The 24,797-nt window shown below is 38.8% G+C and overlaps 1 protein-coding gene across 2 annotated transcripts in view; it reads left to right on the top strand.

Annotated features, from left to right (window-relative positions):
* FSTL5 (follistatin like 5) overlaps positions 1-24,797 on the top strand; it is a gene marked incomplete at its 3' end in the record, with an annotated part of 983,490 nt that overhangs the window by 883,331 nt on the left and 75,362 nt on the right. For both annotated transcript variants that reach the window (XM_082261833.1, XM_082261832.1), the window contains 2 exons: positions 6,576-6,694; positions 9,479-9,628. In XM_082261833.1, coding sequence (XP_082117959.1) covers positions 6,576-6,694; positions 9,479-9,628 — 269 coding nt within the window. The remainder of the gene's footprint in view (positions 1-6,575; positions 6,695-9,478; positions 9,629-24,797) is intronic.

Here is a 24,797-nt window from a genome sequence, read left to right as displayed (position 1 = left end):
CCTCAGTTACCTGTGGGTAACGGAAAGCTCCTGTTCTACTTGCCAATGGGAGCTTTCTGATTATGTGACCGCTGTGATAGCCAATCATGGTGGTCACATGATCAGAAACCCTGTCCCCCCCACTGGCATCAGAAAGATTAAAAGATTCAAAATGTGCTTGCTTACAGTGGATTAAGTCCAATGAGTTGTGCACCATCTCATGGACCTATCTCTTTTATTTACAGTTGACAGTAGAGATCCAGCTGCTGTTTGCCTACCCGCCCCTCCCCTCAACTTTTCTGTCCATATGCAGAAGGCTTTGTATTTTTGAGTGGGTTCACATAATAAAAAACCTTCTGTGCATTGAGGAAGGAGTAGTTGACACAGCAGTTGCACGTAACTCTGCAGCTTCTGTACCAAAGTCCATCATCAGAGTGCCAGAAGTATAGCAATAGCTGCCAGCACTCAGTAAAACTATTAAGTATAAATAGCCAAGAAAAATTCAGGACCAGGTATACAACTCATTAAATTTAACCCATCCTAAAAAGCATATTTTAAATAGTGAGGTAACTGCTGGAGTTATTTTTTAATATTCTTTTTTATTTTTCAAAGTAGTTGTATGTTATTCTTGCATCTTGTATTCCTGCTATACCAACAAATATGAGGTTTATGAAAGTGTGCACAAATGTATATGCACATAAAGTCAAATAAACTATTTGTCATTTCTATTAATAATAATAGTGTTCAATGCATATGAAACAAATATTTTATACTATATTGGTTTTTAAATAAAAAACTAGTGTTCCTATTTTATTTTTAAAAAATGCAGGGCAAGTCATTTCAGCAGGGAAGGTTTTCAGGTAATATAAGCTGTGAAATGTGTAAAAGGCAGGAGAAAAGGAATTTAAGGGTTTGCACCCTCCAGCTAATAGATGGAAAACACATTCATTCTGCCCAAAGTTATTTCTGGAAAGTTCTACTTTTACATCTTCTATTTAGCTGTTTGAGCACAACCACAGAACATTACCAACGTTATTCCTGGGGGTAGAAGTTTTCAGATCCATTGCAGTCTTCAGAAAAACTTTGGGGGGAATTCAGTAAAGCTGGCCTGTACCGCTTTTCTGGCATTAGCCACTCTTGCTAATGCGTTGCACCAAATTCATAAAGCATCTGTGACACTTTTGATTTTGACAGCGACATGTACACCAAATTCAGGTAGTTCTAAAATGCATTTGCAGTGTGGCGCATTGAATATGTGTGCAAAAATGTATGTAACTGCGACACCCCCTCGCCCCTTATCTCCCCTAACCATACTTTCAGTTTGTGAAATATGATAAATGTTTCCTAAACTCTTCTGAGTTCAACTTTACAGACTAAGTTTAAGTATTTCTCTTTTAAATCAGCAGAAGGCACATTACTTACATTTAATGCAAAGTGTTCCCTGTTTTTGTGGAAATCTTCAGTCCTCTGCCCCCTCCCATAATAAGCCAAAACATGGCGTAAAAAATTTTTTGGTGCATATCAGTTAGTGAATTGCTGAAATATTTGAATTTGCTGTAATAAACCAGCCCCCTGGTGACTCTTAAGGCTTGTACCCGATATTTGCCAGAAGAAGGCAAGGGACAACCCAGCACACTCCTGTGGTCCCAGGGCAGTGTACAATTTTCATAGTTTTTCTATTACACTTACATAAACATGGCATCTGGCTTCAAAAAAGCATCACCGAATATAATGTTTCTTGCTAATGGATAAATAGTTATCACTAAACACTGTATTATTAAATACCTATTATATGAGCAAACCACAATTTCAAAACACACATATAAAAAAATCAGACTCCACTAAGGTTAATCTCGTAAAGCATGACTGATAAGATAGCTAACATAGGCAATTTAGCAGAAAGAAAATAAACATTAAAATACAATATTATAATAGTTCTATAAAAAAAAATCTCGTTTTTTGTAAAGCAGCTTTCCATAAAAATGTCATAGACTGCATCTGGTATACAACCGATAAACAATAATAAACTACACCCTTCTAAACTTGCTATGAACATTTATCTAATGGTACTTTTAATAAAAGCATAAAGACACAAGAGTTCAATAGATGTGAAGCAACCAGTATGTCATACAAAAAATAATTAAAATCTAGATGCTTGTTATTTGAGCTACATTAAGTTTGTAGTAAATCATTTAAACCAGACTTTAAGTAGAAGTCTATACATTTTAGTAGATTTTCTTTAAGGATTTATCAGTGCTTTCAGTTGTAATTTCCTGAATAAGTGGATGTCTGTAACTACAAAATAGCAAATGGTAATATTGTTGCACCTAAAACAAAGCTATTGTTTGAATAGTTCTATGGTGCATTATTCATGTCCACTTGTTCACATACTGTATACTGAAGATTTGCAAGTCTTCATCTCTAGTTATAGGATATATATATATATATATATATATATATATATATATATATATATATATATATATATATATATATATATATATACTGTACTGTCAAAAGTATTAGGACACTTGCCTTTACATGCACATGAACCTTAGGGTTCAATATTGAGTTGGTCCAACCTTTTTAGGTATAACTGCTTCGTCTCTTCTATTTATCTCAACTCTTCTCTCTGTCCACAAGTTTTAGGAGTGTGTCTATGGAAATGTTTGACCATTCTTCCAGAAGCGCATTTGTGAAGTCAGGCATTGATGTTGGATTAGAAGGCCTGGCTCGCAGTCTCCACAAGGCTCGGCTCGCAGTCCAATTCATCCCAAAGGTGTTCTATCAGGTTGAGGGCAGGTCAGTCAAGTTCCTTCACCCCAAAATCGCTCATCCTTTTTTTTTTGGACCTTACATTGTGTTTCGGTGCGCAGCCATGTTGGAACTGGAAGGGGCCATTCCCAAACAGTTCCCACAAGGTTGGGAGCATGGAATTGCCCAAAATGTTCACTGGAACTAAGAAGCCAACCCCACCCCTGAAAAACAATCCCACACCATAATCCCCCTCCATCAAATGATTTGGGCCAGTGCACAAAGCAAAGTCCATAAAGACATGGATGAGCGAGTTTGGGGTGGAGGAACTTGACTGGCCTGCACAGAGTCCTGAGCTCAACCCGATAGAAAACCTTTGGGATGAAGTAGTGCGGAAACTGCGAGGCAGGCCTTCCAGTCCAACATCAGTGCCTGACTTCACAAATGCGCTTCTAGAAGAGTTGTCAAACATTCCGATAGACACACTCAAATCACAGCATGGACACCATGAGACCTCTGAAGGTATGCTGTGGTATCTGGCACCAAGCAATCAGGAGCAGATCCTGTAAGATGCAAGGTGGAGCCTCCATATATTAGACTTATTTTTCCAGCACATCCCACAGATGCTCTATGGATTGAGTTCTGAAGAATTGGAGACCAAGTCAATACCTTGAACTTAGTGTTGTGCACCTTAAACCATTTTGGTTGTATGGTAGGGTATCCTGCTGAAAGAGGGCACTGTGATAACGGAATATCGTTTTCATGAAGGAGTGTACTTGGTCAGAAAAAACATTTAGGTAGATGGTATGTGTCAAGTAACATCCACATTAATGGCAGGACCCAAGGTTTCCCAGCAGAACATTGCTCAAAGCATTACACTGCCTCCACCAGCTTGCCTTCTTTCCATATTGCATCCTGGTGCCATATTCTCCCCAGGTGAGCAATGCACATGCACCCAGCCACCCGCATGATGTAAAGGAAAATGTGATTTATCAGACTAGACCACCTTTGTCCATTGCTTTGCAATTGAAGCCTTAACAAAAGTGAGTACACCCCTCACATTTTTTTTAAATATTTTATTATATCTTTTCATGTGACAACACTGAAGAGATGACGCTTTGGTAAAATATAAAGTGGTGAGTATACAGTTTGTATAACAGTGTAAATTTGCTTTCCCCTCAAAATAACTTAACACACAGCCATTAATGGCTAAGCTGCTGGCAACAAAAGTGAGTACACCCCCAAGTGAAAATGTCCAAATTGGGCCCAACTAACTATTTTCCCTCCCCGGTGGCATGTGACTTGTTAGTCTTACAAGGTCTCAGGTGTGAATGGGGAGCAGGTGTATTAACTTTGGTGTTATCGCTCTTACTCTCTCATACTGTTCACTGAAAGATCAACATGGCACCTCATGATAAATAACTCTCTGAGGATCTGAAAAAAAGAATTGCTGCGCTACATAAAGATAGCCTAGGCTATAAGAAGATTGCCAAGACCCTGAAACTGAGCTGCAGCATTGTGGCCAAAACCATACAGTGGTTTAACAGGACAGGTTCCAATCAGAACAGGCCTCGACATAATCGACCAAAGAAGATGAGTGCACACCGTCATATCCAGAGGTTGTCTTTGGGAAATAGACCTATGAGTGCTGCCAGCATTGCTGCAAAGGTTGAAGGGGTGGAGGATCAGTCTGTCAGTGCTCAGACCATATGCCGCACACTGCATCAAATCGGTATGCATGGCTGTTGTCCCAGAAGGAAGCCTATTCTAAAGATGATGCACAAGAAAGCCTGCAAACAGTTTGCTGAAGACAAATAGACTAAGCACATGGATTACATAGACCAACATAAACCTATTTGGTTCAGATGGTGTCAAGCGTGTGGGGTGGAAACCAAGCGAAGAGTACAAAGACAAGTGTGTCTTGCCTACAGTCAAGCATGGTGGTGGGAGTATCATGGTCTGGGGCTGCATGAGTGCTGCCAGCACTGGGGAGCTACAGTTCATTGAGGGAACCATGAATGCCAACATGTACTGTGACATACTGAAGCAGAGCATGGCCCCCTCCCTTCAGAGACTGGGCTTCAGGGTAGTATTCCAACATGATAACGACCCCAAACATACCTCCAAGGCAACCACTGCCTTGCTAAAGAAGCTGAGGGTAAAGGTGATGGACTGGCCAAGCATGTCTCCAGGCCTAAACCCTATTGAGCCTCTGTGGGGCATCCTCAAATGGAAGGTGGAGGAGTGCAAGGTCTCTAACATCCACCAGCTCCATGATGTTGTCATGGAGGAGTAGAAGAGGACTCCAGTGGCAACCTGTGAAGCTCTGGTGAACTCCATGCCCAAGAGGGTTAAGGAAGTGCTGGAAAATAATGGTGGCCACTTTGGGCCCAATTTGGAATGTTCACTTAGGGGTGTACTCACTTTTGTTGCCAGTGGTTTAGACATTAATGGCTGTGTGTTGAGTTTTTTTGAGGGGACAGCAGATTTACACTGTTATACAAGTTGTACACTCACTACTTTATATTGTAGCAAAGCGTCATTTCTTCTGTGTTGTCACATGAAAAGATATAATAAAATATTTACAAAAACATACATACATACATATAGTGTGTATCTATTTATATATGTGCATGAAATCCTTTTTTAGATTTCAGTTAGGTAAAGAAGTGTTAACACCTGTGTCCCCAGCAGATTCATTCTCTTTATTTATCCTGGTTGTGGTTGTTTTCAGGACACAAGGTGATGGGAAATCAAAAATGTTAGATTTGTTATAAGAACAAGAGGTAAAATGAAATCTTCCAACAGGGACACCTGTTCCAGTGACAACTGTCCAATAGTAGATTTTCCCTCAGTTTGGAGATTTTCTCTCTTGCTTCACATATTGTGTCTAGAACAAGAAGTAAAGATAATTTCTCCTGGCAGGACACATACGGAGAAAACAAAACTGACAAGGCTATTAACCATTCTCTAATCCCTTAAAAACAAAACAAAAAAAAAAGGTTTTGCCGCCATGTACATTTTGAAAAATTCTCATTTAAATCTTCTTTATAATCTTTATTTGGTTCATCATAGACAAACCACACACTCATAAGAAGACCTTAGTTTTTTTGCAAATCATTCTCTTTCCCCTAATTATGTAAACTAAAACTGGAACTAGATTATATGTTTTCTGAACATTATTCCTAATATTCTGAGTAACATGTACTTCTTTTTACTATAGATTATAAACTGAAATGTTTATTTCACATCTCATTATGGATTGTTTAGTCTACATTATTTACCTTGTCATTTGAAATAGAAATTTTAGTCATTTTAATGTGTTAAATTTGAAAAATGATCAATATTTTGAATAAACCTTTAGTGCCGGTTCACACTTCCGCGTTTGCGGCGATCGCATGTAATTCGTAACGCACTGCTCCTAATTACATGCGATCTGATGTGAGGATGCGAGTTCAGCCATACACTTTGTATGGCTGAATTCGCACTGTATCCGCACCAAACACGCACATGAGGTTTTTTTTGAGCCGCAGTAGAGTCGGATCGCATAGTGGTTCACACTTGTGCGATCCGATTCTGTGCGTACTTGAAGATCGCACTGCGATATGCGATCGCAACTGGGGGTGTCGTTAACTTTTAATTGACACCCCCTGCGTATCGCATATGGCAGTGTGAACTGCCAGATGTGCGGATGCGATGCGGGAACAGGCTGCATATTCGCAGCGTTCCCGCATTGCAGAAGTGTGAACCGGCACTAAAAAAGGATATTTACACAGCTTTTCAGAATGGTTATGCCATTGCATAACAAAATAGAGTAACGTATAAATCATTTTCTTTTAAAGGTCTTGGGATCGGAAACTTGTTTTATGTGTTCAATAATGATGGCATCAAAGTCATTCAACCTGTCGAATGTGAATATCAAAGACATATTAAGATGACAGAAAAAATTTTTGGAACCCAGGTAATTTGTGTTAAGTGTGGTAAATACATGTTTAAAATATAAGCTGATATGGAAGGACTGGAGAGTTATTAGTATAGGTATGTTTAATTTGCTTAGAGCAGGGATCTCCAAACTTTTCAAAAAATGGGCCAGTTTACTGTCCTTTAGACAGGGAGGGGGGGATCAGTGTTTTTTTTTTCAAAAAAATAAGTCAGTTTATAAAAAACAGACAAACAAACAGAAAATGCCTGTAAACTTGATTGAGTAATTAAAGGAGAGGTATAGTTAAAGCTATTTTGGCTATACCTTCGTTCTGCACTCCTGTGCCCCATTTTTAGAATACAGCAGGCAAAGGTCCACTGTCAGCTGATGTTAGTCAGCTGTCACTTGGCCTGGTCCGACACCTGGCTCAGCTTTTCAGCGATTGGCTGATAGCATGAGCCAGCCTCTCCTGCCTATTCCACAGCCCAATGCTCCAATGAGTGCTGGTGAGCAGAGCAGAGAACTGGTGAGTGACAATCATGGCTCTCTGCTCAGAGAAGAGGAGGAGAACTGAGCAATCAGTGGTGTCCGATTGCTTGGTTCTCACTGCAGAGCCTGTGGTGGACGGATGCAGCATGTGATATGAGCATACTTCTTTTTTAAAGAATATAATCTACTTCTTTAGTACATCAGTTCCCTTGTGTGTGCACATAGATCAGCCTTTTGATAACTGGGCTTGTAAGTTTCTAATACGTTTTGTAAAGGTAATACATACCAGAAGTAAATATAGAGCAAGCTTTATGTTTGGTTTGATAGTCTGCCTAAATAGACTAGTACTTTTTTTTTAGCAGAGATGCCCATTAATGGCCATGCAGCTGCAATGCTTTGTTCTATAGCAGAAAAATAAGATAAAACATTTATATTATGTATGTGTTCACTTATTACTTCATTTCTATTGATACATTAATTGTCACAGTTATGCTCTTATGCTGTGCCTCCATGTTAGTCAAATCATTTCTGTGTCAATATCATTTGTTTTCCTGGATGCTAAAACAGATTATAACTTATAAAGCATCATATATACACCTAGAAATACATACACATATTTTTCTGCTCACAAACAAAAATGCTCACAGGCTATGAAATAAATTGTATCTGATATTAAGTGACACAGGCAGAGCTAGAATAGGCTAAAATATGTTCTTAAAGGTTATGCTTGCAATAATACCATAGTGACGTTATGAAACAAAAATAGAGGACTACAGATTCAAAAAATGAGCAACATCCAATGTGTGTCAACTTTTCCATTCTCCGAGCAAATTAAAGTTTTATTGCCCATTTTCTCGCTATTGTAGTACATCATTTTTATTCATTTGGGAGTGCTTACAAAGCCCATGGTTCCTTGTGGACTTCATTGACTTACTGTCAAATTACCTGTGTAGAATTACAACCAAAACCTGAAGAAAACATTGCCTTTGTTGGTCCTGTGTGAACTGTTTTTTAATGTAGGTTTAAAAAATGAAACTTCTAAAGTACAATACAGCTCTAAAGCATGGGGCAGTGGTTACACACTGCAATATATACTGTATATACTTTTTCCTACTGAAAATGACAAAAAATTTACTCTTGTCCATATTTTATTCTATCTCTAATATGTGATACATAGTGTACATTTACTCTTTGTGCCATGCAGTAAGGAGTGTATAATGATTGAACTAATAATTTTTACACTGGGTGAATATTTACATTTGTCTTTTAGTGAACTAGTAAATGTAATCTAATGGAATTTCTGCTTTATTTACTAAGAAATGCATTATACACTGGCATCCTGTCCTTGTAAAATCATTGTATTAAATTAGGACAATGGTGTATGGGGGGGGGGCAGGGAATAACATCCCATAACCTTTTGTTACTACTGCCTAGTTAGTAAATAAAACCAAGATCCTCATCAGATCTAAGTTATGATGGGTAAGGAACCCACCTTCCTTACTGGCAAACATATGACCCCTTTACTTGAGTCCAAAAGGAATACATCTTCTGGTAACAATATGGCGCTTTTCCACTGCATGGAACCGTACCGGTTCGGCACGCTTTTGTGCTTTTCCACTGCTGGTACCGCATGGTATAGGGTCGGAATGGTTCGGTACGGTACGGTATAGGTTTGCTTTTCCACTGCATGGAACCGAACAGTACGGTACGGTACGGCTCTGAAAAAACAGTACCTACTCGATTGTGGTTCCAACAGGTACCAAACTGGTACCATATCCCACAATCCTTTGCATGTAGTCACTACTAGCCACTGATTGGTCAGAGAATCCCACCCACCCCGTTGTTATCCCACCCACTTAACTTTAGTACTACTTTAGTGGAAAAGCAAACCTATACCGTACCGTACCGAACCGTTCCGACACTATACCATGCGGTACCAGCAGTGGAAAAGCAAACCGGGCCAAGCAGGGCCGAGTAGAGCCGAGCTGGTATGAGCCAGTACTTGCAGTGGAAAAGTGCCAATAGTCTATGGCAGGATTTGCCTCACTTTGTAGAGATTTACTATCACTTCCTGTTGTTTTTACTGGACAGAAAGTGAATGTAAATCACCCAACAGGACACAGGTAACAATAAAAACAAACAAAAAAAAACTTGACACTGGTTTCAACCCTTCCCTACTTTATCCAAAACTAAAAAAAAGTGTTTTCTTTAGATAAATCCCAGCTTAGCCTTTTGTAAAGGCTTGTCTGTGAACAAGACAGTCATTTGTAATTTTAAATGTATTTAATTTGAGGGGTTTTTTTTTGCTGAATAGTTATGTTTTCTTTGTTGCAGGATGAAGTGTGTCCAAAGATAGAAGGACTTGAAACGGAAACTTGCGTTTGGGCATCAGCTGTTAATGTAAAAGACAAATTTATATACGTGGCTCAGCCTAAACTAAACAGGGTTCTTCTTGTTGATATACAGGCACAAAAAGTTGTGCAGGTAATTTTTTTGCTATTTTAAGACTGTATTGATATTTATTAATGTTACTTTTAAATATTTTATTGATTTCCTAAATGTCCACTCTCATCAATAATAATAACAAAAAACAAAAACAAAAAACTTTTGAGGCTTTTGAGGTTCATATAAGGAACACAACTTATCTATTGGTTCTTCAGTATTTCATCCCAGGAAATTTGTAGCTCAGTGGGCCACATTGATACTTAAAACCTCCCTTATGTGTGTGCAGAGCACAGTACCTGTGTAGGTCTTAAGGTCCACCTCACTTGTGCGGATGAGGCAAAGCCATCTGTTTGGTTTTTTTTTTCATTCAGTCTGGTGACTGATTGAGATAAAAAGGACTCATCTATGGGCAGCCTTACTTTTTCCCACTACATCATAGCATACAGGGTATATTGATGTGCCATTTAACTTGACACATGTGTAGTTGAATGCTTAGTGTGCCGGACACATTATTTTTTTTAAATTTCCAAATAACCTGTGACAGGAGTAACTTTCGTTGGAGGGCCCGTGGAACCCAGCTTACCTTAGAGAGGTTGAAAAATCCCTCTCTCAGCCCCCTAGGCCCCTCTTTTGTGTAAGTCACCCTGTGTCTATTAGGGACACAGGGTGACCAAGAAAACGATGAACAGCTACTTAATGGACACTGAGAATATGGTTTGCATTACTTTAAATGGGACAGTAATATTTGTCAACAATATATCTCAAGGATTATATGGGGACTCTGGGGCTCTAGGCCTAGGATCCATGTTAAAGGCCTAGCTACCTATTGCCAATAAAATACTGCTCCACACAATCAGATTCATAGCATATTCTAATATCATCATCTCAACCACCTGTCTTCCACACTTGAATTATGCTGATTTACTCACTTATTGTCTACAGGGGGATGTGTTTGCACTTATAATAATGTGTATTGTACCTCAGGAGCTTGATGATGGCAAGTCTGTTAGTCAATTGGCTCAGGTTGATTGAATCACTGTCATCTGTTAGCTGGTGGGAATGTAGAATACTGTTTGTGTTGTTCCAGATCTATACAAGCTAAGTTCCGGCTAGTTTTGTATGTAGGGTAGCTGTCATATCTGATATCTATTTGCAGGCTGGAGCAAGCTGTATTCTGACGGAAGCCCACAAGTTTAGTGTGGGTCGGGGTTCCGTTACATAACCTTTAGTAAAAAGTTGTAATGTACATTCTGTGCATCTTAAAACAACAGAGACTAAAAAAGGCAAAATCATGTGGATATTTAGAGACTGATTTACTAAAACTGGAGGGTGCAAAATTGGGTGAAGCTCTGCATAGAAAGCTTCCAAGTTTTTTTGTCAAAGCTTAATTGAAAAAGATGAAGTTAGAAGCTGACTGGCTACCATGCACAGCTGCAACATATTTTGCACTGTCTAGTTTTATTAAATCAACCCCTTAGTGTACAGGGAAAACTAGGGCCATACTACATGTGCATTGAACATCAGTGTATGTTAATTGTTCATAGTTATTGCTCATAGTTATTGCTCATGTGAATGTCCATGTGTGTGTATTGGGTTCTGGGAATCAAGTGCAACCTAACAGTTTATCCTAATATGATTTAATTGCAGTAAATCAGGCCCAAACAAGATTTTTAAACTTTTAAATTTTTTCTGGCCTTTTATTGCACATTAATACTGGCGTACTGTAAAGGCCCAATCAGACTACCTCATTGTGGTAACACAGTAAAATGTACATTACTGCAATGCACATACCATAGTACTTTGTGGTGTGATTAATTTTACATGGCAGCTTAAATCACCTATGTTGCAGAACACCACAAAGAAGTATAGTAATGCGCACTGTCGTCTGTTTCTTAAGAAGTAGTCGAGCAGGTCTGATATCAGATACGTTAGCAGTCCATGCACATAAATGCTACATGTTAATCAGTCTACCCTTATTCACTGTATTGTACTGGATAGATCTGAATAGACCCTAAAATTTATAGCAGCTTTAAGTAGCTTTTAACATTTTTTTTGTCAATTTTCACATGAACTAGAAGATTACATAGTTTTTTCATCCATCAGTGTCATCCATCTATTCACAAATGTTATTCAAATTTTAAATGTCACTTCCAATCACTACAGTTTTTGGACTATCTATAAAACAGAATTTGGGCTCAAAATTACAACTGCTCATTCAGAACTGATTTTAAAGGATATGATCAGCAAAAAAAATACATGCACATATTTTTGCAGGTAAAAAAATATGTATTTATTTATTTTTTTCTCAGGAGCCAGCAGAGCAAAGACACTGCCTACAGTTTTAGGACCGTACCTCTGTATGGGCTTTCTGTTTAAGAGCTGTAGGAAGCATCTATGAACTACGAGCACTTATCAGCACTCTCACAGTTCATTGAGAAATACAAGCTGTATTCTGCAATAGAAGATGGGATATGTAGTTCATGATTTCACAAATTCCTGTGAATTAATGATGTGGTAGGGTGGGAGGAGTTGTGACAGTGGTGAAGAACCCCCTCCTGCTGTCAGGGGGGGGGGGGTCAGGGATGTGTGGAAGGTGCTGTATATTAACATGTTACATGTTACAGCCTAAATATGGGTGTAACATATAACATGTCACTAATGGTAAACCTAGCCTTTAAGCTTGGAACAACAAAAGTGTTTCTGTGCTTAAGAATTTGTCTTATTAATGACTGTGGTTTAATGCATGCTGTAAAAAATTTGACAGAGAAGGTTCATCATATGTATGCTTTGTAGCAGCCCACATTATTGTTCAGTGTATAATTGCAATGGCTCAGATATTTAATTTTAATTTACCATGATCCTGTCAACTATTTGAATCATTAATAGCGAACATGCCCATATTTTCATATTCAGAATTTTTTGCTATTTGTTTAGATATAAGCAAATACAAACATTCTGGATGTTTTGAAGACAAGATTTTGCATTTCTATTTTATGTCGAAGAACTGTTTAATTAAATTGCTCTTAACAATATGTTTGCCTAAGTTCTGGAACATTTCAGTTCCATAAAATTTATATCCCCATAAATACTGCTTTCTTGTTGACTAAAGTTTAGAACTGCCTATAAATGCTCTGAGATTTATTGTGCCTTTTCCTTATCACCATAGTAATAGAATGTGAAAGAAATTGAGAAAACTCCTTAAGATTACAGGTTACAAACATGAACTCAGATGATTTCAGAGAGATTTTTTTTACCGGGAAAAATACTTGGCTAATGCTAGCAGTACCAGAATTATGACACACAGTTCATGACACACAATCATGATCACAGTTAAAGGTTCTAGTCAGTTAAATTTTGCCCATTGGGAGTGCAACTAAAACATCACTAAACTCTCATGTATCATAAAATCAGCAATCCATTTATTGATCATGTGCTACATTATTTAACCACTTCAGCCCCGGAAGGTTTTACCCCCTTCCTGACCAGGCCCTATTTTGGGACTCGACACTGCGTAACTTTAACCGACAATTAAGCGGTTGTGCGACGCTGTACCCAAACTAAATTGACGTCCTTTTTTTTCCCACAAATAGAGCTTTCTTTTGGTGATATTTGATCACCTGTGTGATTTTTATTTTTTGCCCTATAAACAAAAAAATAGGGACAATTGTGAAAAAAAAACAATATTTTTCACATTCTGCTATAGGACATTCCGAAAAAAAAAAAAAAAAAAATTAAAAATCAAAATTGTTTAACATTTTAGGCCAATTTGTTTTCTGCTACATATTTTTGGTAAAAAAAAAATCGAAATTAGCGTATTTAGATTGGTTTGCGCAAAAGTTACGCGTCTACTAACTACAGAAAAGATTTATGTCATTTTTATTGTTTTTTCTTTTTTTTTTACTAATGGTGGCGATCTGCGATTTTTAGTGGGACTGCGACATTGCAGCTGACAGCTCGGAACCCTAACTGACATTTTTGACACCTTTGGGGGTATCAGTGACATTACTACAGTAATCAGTGCTAAAAATATGCACTGTTACTGTAATAATGTCATTGGCAGGGAAAGGGTTAACCCTGTGGGTTATCAAAGGGGATAATGTATGCCTATATGCTTACTAACTGTGTCGGGGGGAAGGGGGGGCTCTGTGACAGGCACAGACAGATCGCAGTTTCAGCTTAGCTGAAACTGCTGATCTGTCTCTGCCTGTCTCACAGAAGATCCGCCTGCTTTGTTAACATAAGCAGACGGGTATTCTCTCCGTTTCCCGGACAATCGCAGGAGGAAGGCGGCAATCGCCGCCTCTCATCCCATTGCCCACCTCCCCCTGTGTCTAAACACAGTGGGAGCACGCATGCCACCGGAATCACATGCACTCCAGTCAGGTAGTACTACGTGACTAGACGCAGGGGAGCCGCTCTGCCCCAGTAATATTACTGTGGGTGGTCGGCAAGCGGTTGAATCTAAACTCTAAGAAAACAGCTAAATGCACAGTTGAAATACATATTTGAAGGCTGTTTCACCTACCAACATTTGTATTTCTCTCTACCCAGTCCTCCTCCAGATTTACAAAGCTCTGCCCCACTGCACAGCCCTATCTACAAAAGGAAGGACCTGATTTTCTCTTCTGTAGTCTCACTTTCACTCCAAGATTGCCTCCTCCCCCCCATCCTTTAATTGGTTAGTGAAAGGAAAATCAGCAAGCTCATTTACCTTTCACTTAGCATTCTCCTTCTATCAGCATGCTTCTTGCACTGCTTGTTTCCCCCCTTTCTGAGCTCTGTCATACATGCTGTACAGTGGATTGCAAGAGGCTGATACCAAGTCAAATTCAGGTGCTTAAAATGTATTTTAATGATGTTTTCATGATTACGGAGCTGATGTATGTTTGTTCCCTTTAAATCTGTTGAGAGTTAAGTTTTAGAAATCATTACACCAAACGCTTAAAATTCAATTTGTTTTTTAAATATGTGCTTAACACAGAGTTTTACCCATAACAACTTGATAAAAAAGAATGTTCATTATGTTCATTAGCAAGGAACATACATTGCACATTTATAATTATTCTAACAAATTTAGTGAGTGATGTACATTGCCTCCAGCATTGCTCCTGTTTCTTCTTGCTGGAGGCTGCCATTTTGCTAAAGCCCAGAGCCCCTGAACAGCAGTAAATCTTAAAGTGGAACCAAACCCATTGATTTAACAGTTTCAAAAAACAATTCCTGGAAACAATTCCTGGAATGCCGGGATTGCTAACTATAACATTACTCGTGTCCTCAACCAAACTGTCAAACCATAAAATGGCTGGTGTCATAACTGATCACATGTGCAGCACATTGCAGATCAAACCGAAGCAGCTTACTTGGCAGTAAAGGATGGGAGGGTTTAGTTCTTCTTTAAAGTGGATCTAAAGGCAGAAGGTTTTTTTATCTTTTTATTGAGAATTTTCCGCACAAACAAACAAGAAATTGAGGGTCCATACATGTTTACAAGGTTATACAGTACTTAACAAACATACAGTACTTAACAAACATTATTGTTGTAATATAACAATGTGCAATAAAGATGTGAATGATATGCAGGATTGGTAAATATTTCTGGGTACTTCACACTCAGAGAAACAAAAAGTGAAATAAAGGAATATAGTCAATGTGCATATATCAAGAAGTTAAGGTCACACGCACATGAACCTCAACCCTTATTCATTCACCTTGTTCCCCAAGAACAAAAAGAAGAGGAGAGCAAAAATATAGAACTTGTAAACCCTATAAAGGGCATGTGCACTGTGCCAAACTACTGTGTACATTAAGAAAAAGAAAAACCCAAGCAATCTGCCTTTGCATGTCAAGGCACCTCAAATATATAGCTGCATTACAATATGAAGTTGGGTAATCTACCAAGAACCAGCATCCCAGACTAAATGGAACCGTTTCTCCTATAGCAGTGTTACACCAAACCAGAGGAAACTCCTTCACTAGGAATTCTATTTTGGACTAATTGAAATGGAGCCAATCCGGATTTAGCCAGTCAGGCATCCCATATGTGTTCAAAGTTTTTTAGTTTACCTCTGGTAAACTAGTTTCTTCCTTGTTTGAACAGCATTAGCAGCTGTCATCTGACCACTAAGTTCTACAATTGATAGACATGGCTTTAGAAACTTGAGACATGAGGGAACTATATAAGGACAAGATTTGTCCTTTTTTGAGGTTAAAATTACAAGATATGTAAGTATCATAGGCTCAACTAATGCCCAGGTAGACAACCTGGATTGGGAAGAAATGTAATGCTTGAGTTGTAAGTATTGGTAGAATATGTGATTCAGTAAACCATATTCCTCTCTCAGCATCTGGAAGTCTTTCAATAGTTGACAAAGGTGGAGTGGTGGGATGTATTTACGACTATACATAGACCAGGTAATAAATCGCTGCAGTTTCTGGAGTTCAGAATAGTTACTATTATTAAAAAGGGCAAGTAAAAGTAGTAAAACACAAATAATTGAAATGTTGTTTAGCTTTACAACAGATTTTATCTATTATGTCCAAGGTGAGATAGAGCTCCAAATTCCCCAGCTTCCAAGCAATCTATCAGATTGTCATTAGATAGTATTGTTGCCAGAATGTGTTTAATGGGATCATGAGAACTGTGATTGCGCCAGGCTGTAAGATGTTGTTGTTGTGCAGCCATATAGTAAAAGAGTGGATTACCAGTAGGTACCCCCAGCCCACCTGAATCCTTTGGTTCCTGCAGTGTTTCCAATTTAAAACGAGAAGTTGGTTTTCTCCATATCAATGGTATTACATTTTTTGAAAATGTGGATAGGAATTCAAATAGGGGTGTTATGGAGGGCATATAGAAGTTGAGGGGCCCAGGTCATTATTATTAGATTGCATCTCCCAGCTACGGATAGTGGCATTTTTATCTAGCTAGCAGTTTTTGTTGGAATTTTTGAAGTAACGGGTTAAAATTCAACTTTATATAGGTTTCTAAGTTTGGATGTATATTTAGTCCCAAATGGTGAAGGGTATACACCACCTTGATCTGTGCCACTACTTGAGGTAGAGGAGACCCTAAAGGATCCAAGGGTAAAAGAATGGATTTGTCTCAATTAATGATGAAGCCAGAAAAGGATCCAAATTTATGAATAAGTGTCACAAGCTTTGAGATGGAGTCGGAGGTGTCACCCAGAAAAAGTAAAGCATCATCAGCATATAAAGCTAGTTTTTCCTCCGTTTCTCCCTGCCTAAATCCAGCTATATTGTGGTCCCCTCTGATAGCCACTGCCAAAGGCTTGATTGCCAGGGCAAACAGTAAAGGGGATAAGGGGCACCCCTGTCTCTTTCCTCTATTCAACACAAAGGAAGATGATAAGGCATTGTTCTGAGGCAAGCAGAAGGAGCTTTATATAGTAAGTTGAGCTAAGAGATAAAGGTCCGCCCCAACTTGAATTTGTCAAGCACTTGGCATTGAAACTGCCACTCCACACTATCGAATGCCTTGACAGCATTAAGTTATAGTATAGCCTGCTGCCCATGTTGTCTGTAAGCAATTGCATATTGAGGTATAATCTACAAGGGTTATTAGCTGTTGACAGTAGATTATAGTCTAGAGCGAAATAGGGTGATAGGACTCTGGTTGATTAGGATTCTTCCCCGACTTCAAGGTAACCACTATTACAGCTTCCTACATGGAATATGGAAGAGACCTTTGTTCTTTTGTGGTTTGTATCATGGTAAGTACCAGTGCCCCCATAACAGGCTACTTGCTGTGGGGGCACTCAACAGGAGGGAGGGGCCAAGAGCACCGAAGAGGGACCCGAGAAGAGGAAGATCTGGGCTGCTCTGTGCAAAACCACTTCACAGAGCAAGTAAGTATAACATGTTTGTTATTTTTAACTAAAAATAAAAAAAAACAAGACTTTACAGTCACTTTAAATTGTAGTTTGAATACCATTAAGGAAGTCAGCTTGCCTTCAGAATAGGAAACCCCAGATGAGTACACACTAGTAAAGAAGGAGCGGAACCCTTGGATAATAGAGGGGTGTGTTGGGGACAAAGCTATCGTGTGTGTATATAGAAGGATGGTTGTTGGGACTTAGCTACCACTGATAACAAGTGCCCGGTCTTTTCCCCCTCTTCAAAAAATTTTTAAGAGGAAAAAAATTGTTTGTTTTCAGCCTGTTGATGTTGTACAGAATGATACAATTGTTGGGCTTCTATCCATTTCTTTTCAGTAGTGATGTTAGAAGTTAGTATATATGCTTGTTCCACCCTGTCCACTGCCATGTATCCACTGGCATCTATTGCCCATTGTCTATTGGAGGACTTAATAGAGGATATCTCTTGAATAAACAATCCTCTGATATATACTTTCAAGGTATCCCATACATTAATAGATTAAGTCAAGTGACTGTTTTCAATTAGAAAGCCTTGAAGTTGGGATCGTATGTGATCTGTGTTAGTGAAAAGTGGGAGCCAAAAGGGATTACATTTCCAGTAAGAAGGTCATTTAAAAGAGTTTAAGGATAGGGTCGATTGTATTTGCGAATGGTCAGAGAGCCCTCTGGCAAGGTAATTCACATTACGGTTAAAAGAAAGATTTGGGTCGGTACCCAGTGCTAAATTTATGCATGAGAGAGTAGAATGGGTTAAAGAACGCCACAAAAACTAAGCTTTAAGTGGATATTTGCAACTCCAATGTCTATTATAACAATTTCAAATATATATCTGGTAAAACCTGTGGGAGCCCTAGTTCCTTGTAGGCAAAATTTCTATAAATCTGAGATGTCTGGCACATTATTAAAACCTCCCAGGACTATTACAGGGATATGAGGATGGTTGGTCAAAAAATTGAGTCAGACACTTCAAAACCTCAGTATTAAAGGGTGTGGATATATACACATTCACCACAATGCAGACATAAGAGTCCCAATTATCTAGCAGAAGAAAAAACCTGCCTTGAGAGTCAATTTGCACAATAAGCACTTTTAAGAAAGCATTTCTTGATATCATAATACTTACTCCTCTGGAGTGTTGCACATATGTAGAATGGTATTGCACAGGGTATTTTGAGCGAGTCTATAGTTGTATTGAGCCCCCAGTGAGGTGTGTCTCCTGTAGACAAATAATGGTTTGGTCACGATTAATAAAGGTAAAAACAGCAGTCCTCTTCTTGGCATCGTGTAAGCCTCTCACATTCCAGGAGGGGACAGAATTAGTGTGAGGACTCATTTTTCCAGGAAGTATTTAGATAGTAACTCCAAATGTTGTTCCTTGTGGAAAGTTGTTTAACCTTTTCTAAGGTTTTTTTTATCAAAATGCATCCTATGCATTAAAATAAAAAACCTTCTATGTGCAGCTGCCCCCCTCAGCCCCCCTAATAGTTACCTGAGCTCCATCTTGATCCAGTGATGTGCACGAGTGCCTCGGCCTCTCCCTCCTGATTGGCTGGGATACAGCAATGGCACCATTGGCTTCCGCTGCTGTCAATAAAAGTCAGTTAGCCAATGAAGAGAGAGGGGGGGGCTGAACCACGGCTCCATGTCTGAATGGACACACAGAGCTGCGGCCCAGCTTGGTGCCCCCATAGCAAGCTGCTTGCTGTGGGGGCACTTGACAGGAGAGAGGGGCCAAGAGCGCTGACGAAGGATCTGAGAAGAGGAGGGTCCAGGCTGCTCTGTAAAAAACCACTGCACAGAGCAGGTAAGTATAACATGTTTGTTATTTTTAAAGAAAAAAATGAGACTTTAGCATCACTTTAAAACTGTCAGCAGATCGGCCTCTATAAATTCAGCCGTGCCTAAAAATGCCTAAAATTAGAGAGAAACTAAGCATGCGCAGAGCAAGGTGAGACAGTGTGTTACTGGATTTTAAACATCATAGGCACTTATTTTTAGTGATGAGCTTTGTGTTCAAGTCCAACCTAAGTTCTACTCGAACACGGCCTGTTCTCCCGTTCGCCGAATTACTGACGTCAGTAATTTATTCACTGCACCTGAGCAGTGGATTATGGGATGCTGGTGATGTCAGAGCCCTATAAAAGAGCTGTCAAACTCAGATAGAAGTTAGTTAGGCAGAGAGAGTCTTAGGTCAGCTGGCTCAGTGGCGTCGCTGGAAGAATAACAGGATAGCAAATGAGAAGCTGTGGGTTTGAATACCCTGGCCAGCAGGTGATCAATATTAATTGTCCCCGCCCCTTCTGACATAACATCAGTAATTTATTCACTGCACCTGAGCAGTGGATTATGGGGCACTGGTGACATCAGAGCCCTATAAAAGAGCTGTCCAACTCAGATAGAAGTTAGTTAGGCAGAGAGAGTCTTAGGTTAATCAGCTGGCTCTGTGACGTAGCTGGTAGAAAAACGGGTTTGCAAGTTAGAGACTATGGGTTCGAATCACCCCTGGCCAGCGGGTGATTAATAGTCACTTACATTTAAGCCTTTAAAAAGAGGACTTGTGATTGTTCGTATGTTCGCTAGAACATTTCATCTGTTCGAGATGTTCTGGTGCGAACCGAACAGGGGGGTGTTCTGCTCATCACTACTTTTTTTTCATGTTTTACATAGTTATACCTGCAAAGAGGGTCAGAAGTGATCTTCTTTCTGACTAAAGTGCACTTTAATTGAATAGATACTGTATATTCATTATTCACTGTAGACCCTGTACATGTTTGCCAGCTGCAAGCTGTCCAATTTTGTGGATGATCTATGAAAATTAAAGTATACGTGTCATTACAGAAATACAAGGTTGTGGTAAGAGATATATGGTGGCTGCCATTGCTCGCTTCTGAAAATTAGAATTGCCTAGCTGTCTTGCCTTCCTACTGCCACATACATCCACATGGCTCTTTTCTGCATATTTGTTTCTTGTCAGTCACCAAAAGCATTGATGAAAAAAGGGTCATGACAATCAGGCTGCTTGCATTTTGAGAAGGAATGATCTGCAAAAATATGGGTACAGGAAGACCTATTTCTAGACATGTGCATGACAAAAAAATGTGTTTGTTTAGTTTAGATTCATTAATCTACCGTATTTATCGGCGTATAACACACACTTTTTCCTCCTAAAAATGGAGGAAAAAGTATCTGTGCGTGTTATACGCCGATATGAGAAAAAAAATGTCCAGAAAGCAGCACCGAGAGGTATAAGGGGCGGGCGGCGCTGAGAGGTAGAAGGGGGCGGGCGGCGCTGAGGAGAAGGAAGGACGCGCTGTCATCGGAAGTCCAGCCTCATATGCCGACGTCAATCATAGGCGCCGGGACTTCCGATGAGAGTGCAACCTTCCTTCTCCTCAGCGCCGCCCGTCCCTTCTACCTCTCGACGCTGCCCGCCCCCTTCTACCTCTCGGTGCTGCTTTCTGGACATTTTTAAAGCGATGTGTATAGTAGCGCTGGCGAGGCTGCAATTATTGGCACTGGCGAGGCTGCAATTATGGGCACTGGCAAAGGCTGCATGTATGGGCACTGGCAAAGGCTGCATGTATGGGCACTGGCAAAGGCTGCATGTATGGGCACTGGTGATGGCGAGGCTGCAATTATGGGCACTGACGAGGCTGCAATTATGGGCACTGGCGAAGGCTGCATGTATGGGCACTGGCGCTGGTGAGGCTGCAATTATGGGGACTGGCGCTGGCGAGGTTGCATGTATGGGCACTGCACTGGCGAGGCTGCATGTGTGGGCATTGGTGCTGGCGAGGCTGCAATTATGGGCACTGGCGCTGGCGAGGCTGCATGTATGGGCACTGGCGAGGCTGTATATATGGGCACTGGCAAGGCTGCATGTATGGGTACTGCAGTGACGAGGCTGCATGTATGGGCACTGCACTTGCGAGGCTGCATTTAAGGACACTGTGCTGATGAGGCTGCATTTGTGGGCACTGGTAAGACTACATTTATAAATAAAAAAAATGTTCTGAGTTCAAAGCTGTTTATTTTAAATTTCAGCTTTTTTCCTGAAATTTCTGCCCTAAAATTTAGGTGCGTGTTATACGCCGGCGCGTGTTATACGCCAATAAATACGGTAGTTATTTAGTTTAGTTAAATTTGATTGATTTTGATTGATTGGTTCAATACATATTCGGTATTCCTATTTGAGATTCGTATTCAGGATTGGTATTTGGAATTCGTATTTAGAATTTGTTTCATGTCTATTTTGAATTTTCTTCAAATTTACCCATTTTTTTCAATTCAAAATGTTTGATAAGTTTTGAACCAGTCAAATCAATTCATTTCGAATGTGGCAAAGTAAACATACAAAAGAAAAATCTTCATCAATTGATTACAATGACTCTCTAAACCATTTTTGGCTTAACAAAAACAGCAATATTTGGAAATGGTACTGTAATTACACACACAGTCTTTGATTTTAGAAATATGTTTAAAGTTTGAATTTGACTGGAATTCAATGTAAAATTTTCAATTTGAATTTCTGAAATTCAGATGAATTTTGTTTTGTTATTCGTAGTATTCAGTAAACTTCCTCTGTACTGGAAATTGGGTATTCAGATATATCCAAATATCCGAATAACAAAAAATGTGTCAGAATATTTTTTCGGAACAAAACGAACCGCGCATGTCTATCTGTTTCCCACGGGCTTCAACTTGTAGAAAGGGCAGTGTGAACAGTAAGCTTTGACAAAGCATCTGCAGAGCTTTCAAAGTACCATTCCACTCCATTTTGTAAATGTTGAACACAGATCCTAATGGGAGTGTGTCACTTTAAAAAAAGCTTCTAGCAGGCTTCAGAGCTTCTTGAAGCTTGTTAAAATCCTAATGAAGCCTGCTAGCAGCTTGCTTAACCTTCTTAGCGGTATTCCCGAGCGTGGCTCGGGGTTAAATTTCAGAGCCAAAAGCGGTAACCCCGAGCCACACTCGGGGTACCGCCAGAAGCATCGCTGGATCCTGTAAAAGAGGTTTCTTACCTTGTCACCGGGATCCAGCGATGTATCTCAGCGGTATGCGGCGGCGGATCTTCCTCCCGATCCTCTCCGTGCCCCGACTTCCGTCTCCTGCGACGTGACGTTCGCAGGGGTGTGGAACCGGCGGCAAATTCAAATGTAAAACACACCAAACACACTGATACCATTCAAAATAAAATAAATTGACATTACATTGCCCCCCCAGTGCCCTTTCCTGCAGTTTTACTGTACTTTTATGTATGTATATATATATATATATATATATATATATATATATATATATATATATATATATACACACACACACGTATATGTATATATATATATATATACAGTATATATATACATATGTATACATACATACATACATACATACATACATACTTTAACTTATTTATAGTTTTTTATTATATTATAATTTATGATTTTGTGTTTCAAACTTTATCATACCCAAGATGTTATAAAGAACGCACAGTAAAAAAAAAAAAAAGTTGGTTTGGACTGCTTATTCTCAAGAATTACATGCAAGATAATGGTACCACTTTCAGCACCTAAAATCCAAAAGAATCATACCGCCAGGGAGGTTAAAGCAACAGTCAACATACCAATTAGGTTCTGTGTTCAACATTTACAAACTGGCATTGATTTATAATTTAAAAGATTCAATAAAGCATTTTTGAAGCTCTACAGATGCTTTTTTTCTGTTCACAATGCTCTTATACAAGAGTCCATGTGAAACAGGCCAAAGGTCTCTGTGGACCTAATGTACTAAAGTATGCAATGAGATGGGGTGGAGTTAGATGAAGCTATGTACAAGAACAAAATTCCAATCATATGTAGAAAAATTTCGATTTTTTTTTTCCCTGCACATGATTAGCTGCTTGAATTGTACAGGATTAACTTCACTCTTTTTTAAACTAGGCGCAGCGAGGCTTATTTATTTTCATAAAAATCGAAAATGTTTACACACTAAATTACTTAAAGATTCAATTAAATTACCCAGTCATGTAAAAAAGAGAATCAATTTTTACTTGACTCATCTGCACATTTTTAGATAATTGAAGTGAATTAGTAAATCAGCCTCATTGATTATAAAGATATATTACCCAGCACCATGATTTTCACACATTTATTATGTATATATGTTAATAAATGATGTTGGGAGCTACCGTAAACACAGAACTGCAGTAGGCTACCATGGAACATGGTCAATTAGACCACATTTACATCATCACCAAATGGGCTTGTGCGAGTGAAGGTATCATAAATTATTGAACCAATGCCACTCCAATGAAAAAAAATCAATGGACACCCTTGAGTAGAATTTTGTTGGAATGATAACCTTGTATAATGCAAGTTAATATACCCATAAACTCCCTCATAAAAATATAATGTTTTATCATTTGAACTTCCTCTACATCAATAGCCATATAGCAATGGACAGAAAAAACAGCACTGTCCAGCTAATTAACTAATTTACTGGCTCCAGGTGTCATAGTACATTTAATAAAGCCTGTCTAGGATAAACAACTGCTAAATTTTCTTGGGGAGTGCATGGCTTGTTCAGCTGGGATATAGGAAAGTCTTGTTGATACAACCCAAGAGTGCTCTTATGTGTCATCAGCAATCTCAACTAGTCATTAGTGCATTATCCTGAGGATCTATATCATTAGTTTAAATTAGCTATACTTAATTAGCCAGCTGGTACCTTCTTTGACAAACAAGAATAGGAGTTTAGTGCAGGAATACTGGAAATGTTATACTGGTTAAATGTCCATCTATTTCCCCCTTTCATTTTGTTTACAAGGTCTGTCATTTAGTAAAACATACAGGTGACATAATTAGAGAAACACAAGGCACAGCTAAATGGAACTGTCCCTATAAAGTAAATAGAAAATAGAAAATAGTCTAATCCATTCATAACAATTGGTTCTATATGTAGTGAAGCATCATATCAGTATTTGAGCATTTATAGAAAATGAGATGAGAGAGAAATGCAATGAAGTGTTTTGAGACTAACTCAAGTACCAATTTGGTGTAAATGAAGTAAGCATTATTTCCATAGCTACAATATATATATATATATATATATATATATATATATATATATAGATATATATATATATATATATATATATATATATATATATATATATATATATATATATATATATATATATATATATATATATATATATATATATATATATAATATGTATTCACATGTGCCAACATTTTGAGATCATTTTGAAGGATACTTTGCTGCGGAACTTTTGTTTACTGCTGCTGACATTCTGT

This window comes from Pelophylax lessonae (genome assembly GCF_965119305.1).
Source record: "Pelophylax lessonae genome assembly, chromosome: 1".
Classification (NCBI taxonomy): Eukaryota; Metazoa; Chordata; class Amphibia; order Anura; family Ranidae; genus Pelophylax; species Pelophylax lessonae.
The sequence above is the reverse complement of the archived record's forward strand: the minus strand, read 5'-3'. Positions and strand labels throughout refer to the sequence as shown.